This window comes from Mus caroli, unplaced genomic scaffold (assembly GCF_978045245.1).
Source record: "Mus caroli unplaced genomic scaffold, Mus_caroli_1 scaffold_2, whole genome shotgun sequence".
NCBI classification, from domain to species: domain Eukaryota; kingdom Metazoa; phylum Chordata; class Mammalia; order Rodentia; family Muridae; genus Mus; species Mus caroli.
The window spans coordinates 23,283,141-23,296,147 of NW_028227257.1; the positions used below are offsets into that span (position 1 = coordinate 23,283,141).

The 13,007-nt window shown below is 45.9% G+C and overlaps 1 protein-coding gene across 2 annotated transcripts in view; it reads right to left on the bottom strand.

Annotated features, from left to right (window-relative positions):
- Positions 1-13,007, bottom strand: part of Cnbd2 (cyclic nucleotide binding domain containing 2) — a 67,693-nt gene that overhangs the window by 51,099 nt on the left and 3,587 nt on the right. For both annotated transcript variants that reach the window (XM_085832927.1, XM_021156614.3), the window contains exon 2: positions 8,482-8,535. In XM_085832927.1, coding sequence (XP_085689053.1) covers positions 8,482-8,535 — 54 coding nt within the window. The remainder of the gene's footprint in view (positions 1-8,481; positions 8,536-13,007) is intronic.

Sequence of the window (13,007 nt, forward strand, 5' to 3'; positions counted from 1 at the left end):
CACCCGACTGCTCTTCCGAAGGTCCGAGGTTCAAATCCCAGCAACCACATGGTGGCTCACAACCATCCGTAATGAGACCTGACGCCCTCTTCTGGAGTGTCTGCAGTGTACTTACATATAATAAATAAATAAATCTTAAAAGAAAGAAAGAAAGAAAGAAAGAAAGAAAGAAAGAAAGAAAGAAAGAAAGAAAGAAAGAAAGAAAGAAATGTGACTGGCCAGAAAAGCAGAGATGGACGGACAAGGCCATGGATTCTCTAGGCTGACTGAGGTCTCTCCAGGCTTGCAGTGCTTGTTTATCTCTTGGTGTGGTGATTGCCCGAATTTCCTGATGACATTTATGGCCTTCCGAGTGCTAGGTAAGGGCTCCACCACAGAGCTCTGTTCCCAACTCCTGGCATCATAGTTTGAGTCCAAGGTGACCTCTACAGTAATGAAAGCCAACACAGAAGCATTAATTTTAAGCCGTTAAATAATAGTGATTTGGGGCCATCAGGATGGCAGCTCAGTGGCTAAAGACACTTGATGACAAACTCAAAGACTTGAATTTAACACCCAGGACTCACAGGCTAAAAGGAGACTTGTCCTCTGAGCTCTACATTGGCAACAAGGCATGCACACATAGGAATATAAACACATAAATAGATAGAAGTAGACAAAATGTTAAACTGTGGTGGTGTGCTATACCAACAATAGGAAGGGAAGCGATAATACCTAATCTAAAATGAGCCACCTGTCATTTCTCTGGGGATGTGGAATTGGACTGAGGACAAACAGGCCATCCATGCCAAACTGAATTTGGATGTCAGGGCAGACATCTTCTACTAGCCAAGCAAATATGTAGGATAGTGAAGAAACCCAGAATTTAACAATCTAAAAGCCAAGTAATACTTTCATGTCTTGAAAAAGTCAATCTCTTGAGGATAAAAAGGAATGGGGTGGGGGGTAGGATTCTAAAATTTAGGAGAAAAATGCAAGGGACATTTATTGAGCCTTTGAGTCCATGATGGCAAACTACAGAAAGCCCAGAGAGACACTCAGTAAAAGCTGAGACACACACAAGCCTGAGAACTAAAAAAAAACAACAACAACAACAAAAAAGCCATATAAAAAAGCTGGGTGTGTTGGCACGTGCTGGTGATACCAGCAGAGAGGAGGGTAGATAGGTAGATCCTGGGCCTCACTGGCTAGCCAACTTGGCACATTCTATGACAGTGAAAGTCCATGTCACACATGTCACACACACACAATGTGCACACTGCTTCAGGAACAATACCTTAGGTTGACCTATGACCTCTGTACACATACACAAATGCACCCACTACAACTTTTTTTTTTTTTAAAGAATGGATCTCACTATATAGACCCAACTGTCCTAGAACTTGCTATGTAGATCAGGCTGGCCTCAAACTTACAGAGATCTTCTCATTCTACTTCCCAAATAGTAGGATTAAAAGCACACAATACCGCACCTAGCCTATACAACATACTTTAAAATTTTTATTTATTTTATGCATAAGGGTGTTTTTCCTGCATGCTGTATCTGTGGCTTGTGCCTACAGAAGCCAGAAGATGGTGTAAAACTCCCCTGGGACTGGAATTACAGTTGTGAGATCTCCTGTAGGTGCTCAGAATCTTCTAGAAGAGTAGCCAGTGCTCTTAACCACTGAGGTACCTTTCCACTCCCACTCACCCCCTGCCACATACACACATGGGAGGTAGACACACGAGGACCAGGTGTTCAAGGTCATGTTTCACTACACAGTGAGTTCCAGCCTGTCTCAGAAATAAAAATAAACAGTAATAACAACTATAAAAAGATATTTTAAAAGACAAATAAAGAAAATAAGACTAGAGTGTACATGATTTTTGTAAATTTAGCATTTTCTTCCTTTATATATTTTTCTAAGCAGGGTTTCATGTAGCCCAGGCTGGACCTTGAACTTCCAATCCTTCTATCTCCATCTCCTGAGTGCTTGGATTACAGGTGTGTGTCACCAGTCCTAGTTTATATGACTCTAGGGATCTAACCCAAGGTCTCATGCACACTAGATAAGTGCCTTGGTCTCTGAATGCATTTTAACATTTCTTTACTATTATAATGGTAATCTGGCTATACAGATTGATGGATTGATTGATTTTTCTCAAGACAGAGTTTCTCTGTGTATCCCTGGCTATCCTAGAACTTGCTCTATAGACCAGGCTGGCTTTGAACTTAGAGATTTGCTTGCCTCTGCCTCCTGAGTGCCAGGATTAAAAGTATACACCACCATCACACAGCTAATGTCTTTATTTTTTATTTATTTCATGTATGTGAGTACACTTCACACATCAGACACACCAGAAGAGGGCATCAGATCCAATTACAGATGATTGTGAGCCACCATATGGTTGCTGGGAATTGAACTCAGGACCTCTGGAAGAGCAGTCAGTGCTCTTAACCACTGAGCCATCTCTCCAGTCCTAGTGTCTTTATTTTTAACTTTCATAAAAATATGCAATCTGTGAACCAGTCAGTTGGATCAGCAGGTAAAATGTGCTTGGCCAAAAAGCCTGGTGACCAGAATCCAGTTCTGGGAACCCACAAAGGTTGGAGGAGGTGAAACCCCATAAAGTTGTCCTCTGTCCACCACACTACTACATGACATGAACCCTTCTCCCTCCATATGACGTACATGCACATACATGTGCACATAGATACAGTGGCAACTTTTTAATGTTTTAATTTTTTATTTTAAGATTCATTTTGTTTCTATATTTTATGTGCATGGATGTTGTGTCTGCATGTTCCTCTGCACACCAGAAGAGGGTAGAAGATCCTACAGATCTACTGCTGTGCGATGGTTCTGAGCCACCGTGGGAGAGCTGGGATTGAGCTCTGGACCTCTGGAAGAGCAGCCAGTGCTTCAAACCACTGAGCCGTCTCTCCAGCCCTATTTATTTATTTATTTATTTATTTATTTATTTATTTATTTATTGAGACAGGGTTTTTCTGTATAGCCCTGGCTGTCCTGGAACTCACTCTGTAGCCCAGGCTGGCCTTGAACTCAGAAATCCGCCTGCCTCTGCCTCCTGAGTGCTGGGAATAGAGGTGTGTGCCACCACGCCTGGCTCTTGTTCAGATTTTTTAACCTAAAACTAGCATAATCCCGGGAGAGTCCTGTTGAGGGGCTGGAGATGGTCTTTGTGACAGTCACAGAGGCTGAAACTGCTGTTCTGACAGTTAGGGAGGCCTGGGGGCAGAGGCCTGGCTGCTGGAGGTCCTCAGGGGAAGGCCTGGCCAGGCTTCTGCCTTGAGGGTTTACAAAGTTTACAAAGGGAAGCCAAGGCAGGGGAGGGAAGACTTTCTTGCTACTGGAGTGCTATGATTATCCAACCGGATGCATCATGTGACCTTTACTTGTAACTGGGTCTGTGGTAGTTTTTCTCCTCTGTTAAGAGCAGTGATGTTCATGTCCTGCTGAGGGTAGGTGCAAAAAGACTAAGTCAAGAATAAGCCTTCCTATCCTTTGCTGCCCTGCCTCGTTTTTTTTTTCCTCTCTGTTCCAGAAAGAATGGGTCAGCCGGGCATGGTGGCGCAAGCCTTTAATCCCAGCACTCGGGAGGCAGAGGCAGGCGGATTTCTGAGTTCGAGGCCAGCCTGGTCTACAAACTGAGTTCCAGGACAGCCAGGACTATACAGAGAAACCCTGTCTCGAAAAAACAAAACAAAACAAAAAAAAGAATGGGTCAGAACGTGATCTCAGAGCTCACCCGGGTGTGGGGGTGGAGGCTACAGAGCTGGCATCATAATTCAGTCCTGAGCCTCTCTGGACCTTTTTTTCTGTGGGTCAAGCTGTGAATCTGAGAGGTCCAGAGAGACCACTATTCCTTCCCCCGAAGCCTCTCCCAGGCCCGCATCTTCCTCTTTCAAATCTTCTGCTCAGGAACCCCCTCCCCCAGACCTGCCAGTGATGCCGACCGTGACACACGCCATTTCTCCCCAGGGTTCCTAAATTGGCAAATGGCACAACTGAGCCTTCTGATTTTCGTGGGGGAGGACAATCAACGTGGAAACAAACGGCTTCCTCCACTCCTTACACCCCGCCAACAGCCGCTTCCAAGAAAAGCCTTACTCTGAGGATCTACTGATTGCCCAAGCGAAAGCTCTGGAGAGAAGGCGATGACACAGTATCAGATCCTATCTACTATCTACTGGGCCAACACGGGCACTATGCGCGCGACCTATGAGGGGCCTTAATTTCAACCCTCTTTATAAAGACATTGGGGCTCAAAGTGGCTAAATGACTGCCAGAGACATTGAACCGACTTAAAGAAAGTAAAAGGCGTCCAGCTACAGATTAGGACACTCAGCACCTCAGACCAGGGTTACTCTGAGACTTCAGACATTACGCAACGGACCACGGCTTGGTCCCACAAATCACATCAAATCAGTACTCGAGTCGGCATCCTTCAGTCAGCTGCAAGCACACGCTGAAAGCTGGAAAAGCAAATGACTCCGTGTCCTCAAAGCAGAGCAGAAAAGGACAGCAGTTACGGTCCAAAGCTCTTCCAGGGAGCTGCACTCCCATGACAACAACTATTACCTCAGTTTGGTTTTGTATCAAGATCCTCAGTGAAAAACTGGGACTGCAAGTATCACAGGATACCCCTTCCTTCCTAGGTCTATCTGCGGACCACCTCCAACCACTAGAGAAAATCAAGAGTACTGAAATGTATGGAAGACAGAACAGAGGCCTGGTCTGGAGAGCTGGAGGCACGCCCCTGGCAGAGCATCTGCTGAGAATGCATCTAAAGAAGTCACAGTAGACCTTATTTATTCTACACACACATATACACACACACACACACACACCACACACACACACCACACACACACACATACACACACACCCAAGTGCATTCATATATACACTCCCGCCCCCCACCACACACACACACACCATGTTCCAACATGTATGCATGGAAAACTAAGAAATCATTAGAATAAGGTCTGTATACTTATACACATGTTCCTGGATTTGCTACTGGACTGAATCATGTGAGATATTTCTACTATTGGAGAAAACTAGGTGAGGGATACCAGACCTGTCTTCTCTGTGCTTGCCTTTACCCCTTCCTATGCGTCTAACTGTTCCATCTGCAGCAGTTCCTGTGGGGCTGGAGCAATGCCTCAGCACATAAGAGCACTTGCTGCTCTTGCAGAGCACCTGGCTTTGGTTCCCAGCACCCACACAGCAGCTCACAACCTGTAACTCCAGTTCCTGGGGATGCCACACCCCTCTTCTGGCCTCTATGTGCTTCTGCACACACAGGTACATACATACTCATACAGGTTTGCACACATACACAAAAATACAAAAAGAACAGGTATGGCTAAAAAACAAAAAGAAAAAATAAACATTACAAAATAAGAAAAAACATAAGGATGCAAGAAAAAAAGTAAATGTCAGATGAGAGGCACAAAATAGGAGAGAGAAAAAGAAATAATAGGAAATAGACGTTAATCATGCACAACCAAAAACCTCAAAAGGCTTGGCACATCTTAAAACTAGATCAAGTTGGTGTGGTGGCACATGCCTTTGTCCCCAGCAACTCTCTCACAGAGCAGCTGGATCTCTGAGTTCAGGACCAGCCTGGTCTACAAAGTGAGTTCCAGGACAGTCAAGGCTATTATAGAGAAGGCCTGTCTCAGAGGGAGGGGTCTGGGGAGGGAGACTGGCTTTTGAGAAGGGAATGGCAGTTCAGAAACAAAATATACTACAGGAGCCTTGTTGATAACAAAAGAGAAGTCTGTGAAGAACAAGCTGGAGCCGGATATAAATGAGGAAGACTGACAGGAGCTTGGGAAGTTTCACACGTGTAGGCAGCCTGCCCCATACACAAGGTTATGGGAGAGAGAGGGGGGAGGGAGATGCAGGAATGTGTATTCTTTGGGTTATTTTGTTTCATTTTGGTTTTGATGTGGCCTTCGGGATGCAGCCACCAGCTCATTGAGGGAGTTCAGTCAAGTGCTTGCCCAACAAGCACAGGGATTTGAGCTTGATCCACCTACATAAAAAGCCAGGTGTGGGAGCACATGATGGCAGTCCCAGCAATCCCAGGCACAGAGAGAGGGACCCTCGGGGCTTGCAGGTCAGGCAATGTAGCCTGCCTAGCCTATGCAGTGTGCTCCAAGCAAATGAGCCGGGCGTGGTGGCGCGCACGCCTTTAATCCCAGCACTCGGGAGGCAGAGGCAGGTGGATTTCTGAGTTCGAGGCCAGCCTGGTCTACAAAGTGAGTTCCAGGACAGCCAGGGCTACACAGAGAAACCCTGTCTCGAAAAACCAAAAAAAAAAAAAAAAAAAAAAGAGACTTTGTCTCAAGAAACGAGAGACTGGGGAGACGCTCAGTGATTAAGAGCACTGACTGCTCTTCCAGAGAACATAGGTTCATTTCCCATATAGCACCCACATGATGGTTTGACAACCATCTATGAATCCAGTTCCAGGAGATCTTATGCCCTCCCTCCGGCCTCTGCATGATACACAGAAGTACACTCAGGTGGAAAACCCAGACCCATAAAATAAAAATGAGGGCTGGTGAGATGGCTCAGTGGGTAAGAGCACCCGACTGCTCTTCCGAAGGTCCAGAGTTCAAATCCCAGCAACCACATGGTGGCTCACAACCATCCGTAACGAGATCTGGTGCCCTCTTCTGGAGTGTCTGAAGACAGCTACAGTGTACTTACATATAATAAATAAATAAATCTTTAAAAAATAAATAAATAAAATAAAATAAAATAAAAATGAATCTTTTTTTTTTTTTGGTTTTACGAGACAGGGTTTCTCTGTATAGCCCTGGCTGTCCTAGAGCTCACTTTGTAGACCAGGCTGGCCTCGAACTCAGAAATCCGCCTGCCTCTGCCTCCCGAGTGCTGGGATTAAAGGCGTGTGCCACCATGCCCTGCTATAAAAATGAATCTTAAAAACAGCAACAGTAACAAGATGGACGGCTCCTGAGGAATGAGGCCTAAGGTTAACCTAGGATCTCTCTCTCTCCCCAAACACACACACTCATGAGGCTGGGTATTATAGCTGAGCGATGAGACACCTGCCTAGTATATACACAGGCTGCGGGTTCCATCTCCAGCACTAAGGAGGGAGGAAAAGCAGAAAACGAATCTCCTAGGGAATTTTTTTTTAATTCCCTGCTTTGTCTTAGTACTATTTCATAGCCATGAAAAGATGCCATGACCAAGGACACTAAATAACACGTTTAATTAGGGGCTTGTTTACAGCTTCCAAGGGTTAGTCCATGATCATCCTAGTGGGGACTGTGGTAGCCCGCAGTTAGGCATGGCGCTGGAGAAGTAAGTCAGAGCTACTTCCTGTTCCTCAGACAGCAGCCAGAGAGGACCACCCTGGGCTTGGCAAGGGCTTTTGAAACCTCAAAGCCCACTCCCCAGTGACATGCCTCCTCCAACAAGGCCGCACCCTCTTTATCCTTCCCAAACAGTTCTGTTAACTAGGGACCAGGCATTCAGACACGTGAATCTACTGGGGGCCATTCTCATTCAAACCACCATATGCTTGCATGTGTTACATATGTCTGTGTGAGCTTGGTGACAGAGGAGACTAGAAGACTCCATCACATCCCCTGGAACTGGACTTACAGATGGTTGTTAAACAACAGGTGGGTGTTGGGACTTAAACCTGGGTCCTCTGGAAGAGTAGCTGGTGCTCTTAACCATTGAGTCATCTCTCCTATCCCTCATAGGGGATTTGCTTGTTTGTTTGTTTTTTCAAGACAGGGTGTACTGGATAGTTTTGTGTCAACTTGTCACAGCTGGAGTTATCACAGAGAAAGGACTTTCAGTTGAGGAAATGCCTCCATGAGATCCAACAGTAAGGCATTTTCTCAATTAGTGATCAAGGGGGAAAGGCCCCTTGTGGGTGGGACCATCTCTGGGCTGGTAGTCTTGGGTTCTATAAGAGAGCAGGCTGAGCAAGCCAGGGGAAGCAAGCCAGTAAAGAACATCCCTCCATGGCCTCTGCATCAGCTCCTGCTTCCTGACCTGCTTGAGTTCCAGTCCTGACTTCTTTCAGTGATGAACAACAGCATGGAAGTGTAAGCCGAATAAACCCTTTCCTTCCCAACTTGCTTCTTGGTCATGATGTTTGTGCAGGAATAGAAACCCTGACTAAGACACAGGGTTTCTGTGTGTAGCCCTGGCTGTCCAGAAACTCCCTCTGTAGACCAGGCTGACCTCAGAGTCACAGAGATGGACCCACTGTGCGAAATGGTATGATTGCTTCTCACAAAGGTAAATACAGAATTATTATCTGACGCAGCAATTTCACCTATAGGTACCTAACTCAACTAAAAAAATGGAAATTCAAACACCAATATCACAGCAATTTTATCCACAACAGTCAAAGGGTAAAAATAACTGATATGTTCATGACGTGGGAATCAATTTTTAGAATAAAAACACTTACTCTTTTCTTTTTTGCTGTCCAGCTCTTTATCTTCTGTGACCATGAGAGCTTAATCTGCAAAATCCAGAACAGAATGTTTGTAAATATATACGTACGCAGTTCTGTATTCATTTCTGAATATACGAGTGAGGCATGTGATGGTTTGAGTAGAAATGGTCCTCATAGGCTTATATGTTTGAATGCTTAGCTCACAGGGAGTAGTACTATGAGGAGGGTGGCCTTGTTGAAGGAAGTGTGTCACTAGAGCATGGGCTTTGAGGTTTCAAAAGCTCAAGTCTTCTTGCTGCCTGTGGATCCAGATATAGAGTGCTCCTTCTCCAGTACCATGTTGGCCCAAGTGCTGCCATGCTTCTCCCCATGATGATAATGGACTCAGTCTCTGAACCTGGAAGCCGGCCCCAGTTAAAGGCTTTCCTTTATAAGAGCTGCCATGGTCATGGTGCCCCTTCACAGCAATAGAATCCTTAGTAAGACAGGAAGCTACTGTTTAATGGGCTAAGTTTGCTTTAGATGAGAAAAAGAAGGAAGCTTGGGAGATGGCTAGGTCACAGCTGGTGCCCTGTAAGGGGGGTGACCTAGGGGCTGGAGGGATAACTTAGGAGTTAAGATACAGAGGACCTGAGTTCAATTCCCAGAATCCATATGGTGATGCTTTCACACATCAGTAACTCCAGTTGCAGGGAATCTGACGCCCTCTTCCAGAGGCACTATAAGCGCATAATGCACCAAAACACTTGCTGGTAAAATACCCACACTCAATCATTCTTTTTAGGAAGCGCTGTCTGTCTATGTAGATCAGACTGGCCTCAAACCTATAGAGACCGTCCTGCCTCTGCCTTCAGGGGCAAAGATTAAAGGTGTGTGCACTACACCTGACGGAGCTACCTACTATGGTTTTGATAGTCTTCGCACCTTTGGGGGTGCCTACCTCCCAATCTGCAAAATTCAGAAATATATGTGTGTGTGTGTATAGATAGATAGATAGATAGATAGATAGAGATAGAGACAGAGACAGAGACAGAGACAGAGACAGAGATAGATAGATAGATAGAGATAGAGATAGAGATAGAGATAGAGAGAGATAGATATATCCCAAACAATGAAGGTGAAGGTAAAGTTAGTTTGTAGAAGGAAGCACCCATGTTTGAAAGCAATATCTAATGTGATGGATCAGAGAAAGATTTGACAAAATAGGACCTGCTCAACTCTCACAAAGAGAGAGAGGAAAGGGGAGCTACTTAAGGGGCAGTACAGAGAGAGGAAGGAGGCAGTTTTCACTGGGACAGTTGTACAGAAACAGGTTGCAGAGAGATAATAAGCTAGTCATAAATGAAGACAGAATGAGCCAGAGAATGACAAGGAGCCAGACGACTAGAACATTTTGCCAAAACTAGTTTTTTTTTTTTTTTGGTTTTTTTTTAAGACAGGGTTTCCCTGTATAGTCCTGGAACTCACTCTGTAGACCAGGCTGGCCTCGAACTCAGAAATCCGCCTGCCTCTGCCTCCCTAGTGCTGGGATTAAAGGCGTGCGCCACCACCGCCCGGCTCCAAAACTAGTTTTGAGGCCAGGCAGAACAAAAAGTCAGAGGCTGAGAGAGAAGCCAGGATGAATCAGTTAGCTTGGAGAAGAGGTTGAGCCAGAACAGCTGAGTTGAACCAAACCGAGTTCAGAAGGTACTAGAAAGGGTGAACTCATTCAGCAGGAAGTCTCAGAGGCAGAAAACATCCTAAGCCTAGATAAGATTGTACAGCGGCTAGGAGCTTCCAGGACTGGGCCTAGGTTAGCAAATGGAGGCAGGAAGACTCTGAAACAATTACTACAGGAAAATAAAGGAGACAGGGTTTCACCATGTACCCCTGGCTGGCCTAGAATCTGTATATAGACCTATATACAGGCTAGTCTCAAACTCCCAGAGATCCATCTGCCTCTGTCAAGTCCTGGGATGAAAGAACTGGCCACTATAGGAACCATACCATGTACTGTTTTTGTTTGTTTGTTTGGTTTGAGACAGGTTGTCTCTGTGTAGTCCCAGCTGTCCTGGAACTTTCTCTGTACACCAGGCTGGCCTCAAACTCAAGAGATCTACCTGCCTCTGCCTCCTGAGTGCTGGGACTAAAGGTGTGCGCCCAACTCCCCCTTGACCAACCATCTCTCTAGCTCCGGGAAGCTTGTATTTTCCTCTGCAGTAAACCCATTCATGGCTCCTCTCCCCTTCCTTATTGCAGTTGGTTGGGCTGTGTACTGGCTGGTTTTGTGTGTCAACTTGACACAAGCTGGAGTTATCACAGAGAAAGGACTCTCCCTTGAGGAAATGCCTCCATGAGATTCATTTGTAAGACATTTTCTCAAATAGTGATCAAGAGGGGAGGGCCTAGCCCATTGTGGGTGGTGCCATCCCTGGGCTAATAGTCTTGGGTTCTATAAGAAAGCAAGCCCAGGAAAGCAAAGCAGTAAGCAGCACCCCTCCATGGCCTTTGCATCAGCTCCTGCCTCCATGTTCCAGTCCTGACTTCCTTTGGGATGAACAGCAATGTAGAAATATAAGCTGAGTAAACCCTTTCCTCCTCAACTTGCTTCTTGGTCATGATGTTTTGTGCAGGAATAGAAACCCTGACTAAGATAAATTGGTACCAGCCTAGTGGGGTATTCCTGTGACAACCTGACCATGTTTGGAGGAAGACTGTGGAAGGACTCTGGAACTTTGGGCTAGAAGAGCCATTTGGTGTTAAGAGCTCTGTGGGATGTTCTGTCGGAGCTTGGAAGATAATGTTGAGAACAGTGCAGAAGATGGAGGCCTGGCTTGTGAAATTTTAGAGGGAAGATTAAAGATTCTTATCAGGGCCATTGCTGTTTTGATTGTGAAGATTCTGTGGTTCTGGTTAGCTGGGGCTGAAGAATCAGCTGTGATTAACAAGATACCAGAACTACTAAAGCAACACTTCTGCATTACTGGGACTAGTGATGCTCGTTAGCTAGAGCTAAGAAATTAGCGGTGATTAAGAAGAGACCAGCATCACTGAGGTGAAATCTGGTAAGTGTTTTCTGATAGCACAAAGCACAACCAACAAGGTTGTACCTTGTGCTGCCTCTGTACTTGGTAATCTGTAAGAGTCACTCAGGTGGTACTTGTTTTGAAGGCATGAAGGGGTCACGCAGAGCAGCTGAGGCTCGGCACTGTGAGAGGCCATGGAAGGCCATTGGTGAAGGTACAGCCTCAGTTGCAATTGATGGGCCAGGACTGAAGGGGTCACGCTAAGGAGTTGAGGTTTGGCACCATGAAGAGAACCTATCAGAGGCTATTAGTAAATCTTAGTTGCCGTGGAAGACAGCGGTGTTTTGGAGATGCCAGTTCCATGATATGACCACCAAGAACAGCAGCAGCAGTGAAGTACAGGCAGCTGGAGCCAAAAGACAAAGTGTGTGCTACAATGGGAAGAGATGGAGACACCAATCTCTTGGAGGACCCCTTCCTCCCCAACTTGCTTCTTGGTCATGTTTTGTGCAGGAATACAAACCCTGACCAAGACAGGCTGTTTTAGTCCTGAACACGGCCTGCCACCGCAGGGAATAAGACTGTTGTTAATACAGAGCAGCAAACCAGGGAACCAGGCAGAAGGAAATGGGAAACCACTGGGTCTATCAAACACAAGAGCCCCCACCCTTTCCACTTCTGAAAAGAGGAAAGGAAAACAACTTGGGCAACAGCAAATGCAAATACCATTCTACTTCAGAGAATGGGGACGAGGAGGACAGAGTATCTGGTGAAAGGAAGCTGAACAACTGACTAACAGAAATGCAGATGTCGAAGGCCAGCAAGAAAAAGCTTCAAGTCCGGACTGGCCCATGAAGTCTCCCAAGCTTACAGGCCAGCAACTACAAAACCCACTGAGGGGTCCTTGTGGTGCCTCTCAAGGTCATCTTTCATACCTCCACGGGAGACATCCTCAAGGATGGGCAAGGTGATTGTCAGAAATCTGTCCTAATGATGGTACCTGGCTGTTACACAATCCCTGCGCAGAACCCAAAAGAACAGCAGGGACGACCAAAGTCCTATCATCTTGGGCCTGAGCTGGTTGGTTTTGTGTCAATTTGACACTAGAGTCTTCAGAAAGGAAGGAGCCTCAGGTGAGGAAATGCCTCCATAAGATCCAACTGTAAGGCATTTTCTCAACTAGTGATCAATGGAGGAGGGCCCAGCCCATGGTGGGTGGTGCTATCCTTGTTCTGGTAGTCCTGGGTTCTATAAGAAAGCAGGGTGAGCAAGCTAAGGGAAGCAAGGCAGTAAACAGCACCCCTCCATGGCCTCTGCATCAGCTCCTGCCTCCAGGTTCCTGCCCTGTTTGAATTCCTGCCCTAACTTTGGTGATGGACAGTAATATGGAAGTGTAAGCTGAATAAACCCTTTCTTCTCCGAGTTGCTTTTTGGTGTTGGTGTTTTGTCACAGCTACAGAAACCCTAACTAAGACAGGACCCCTGTCCCTTTCTGGAAAATAGAGATACAAAACTTTTTTGGGAGTAAGCTGT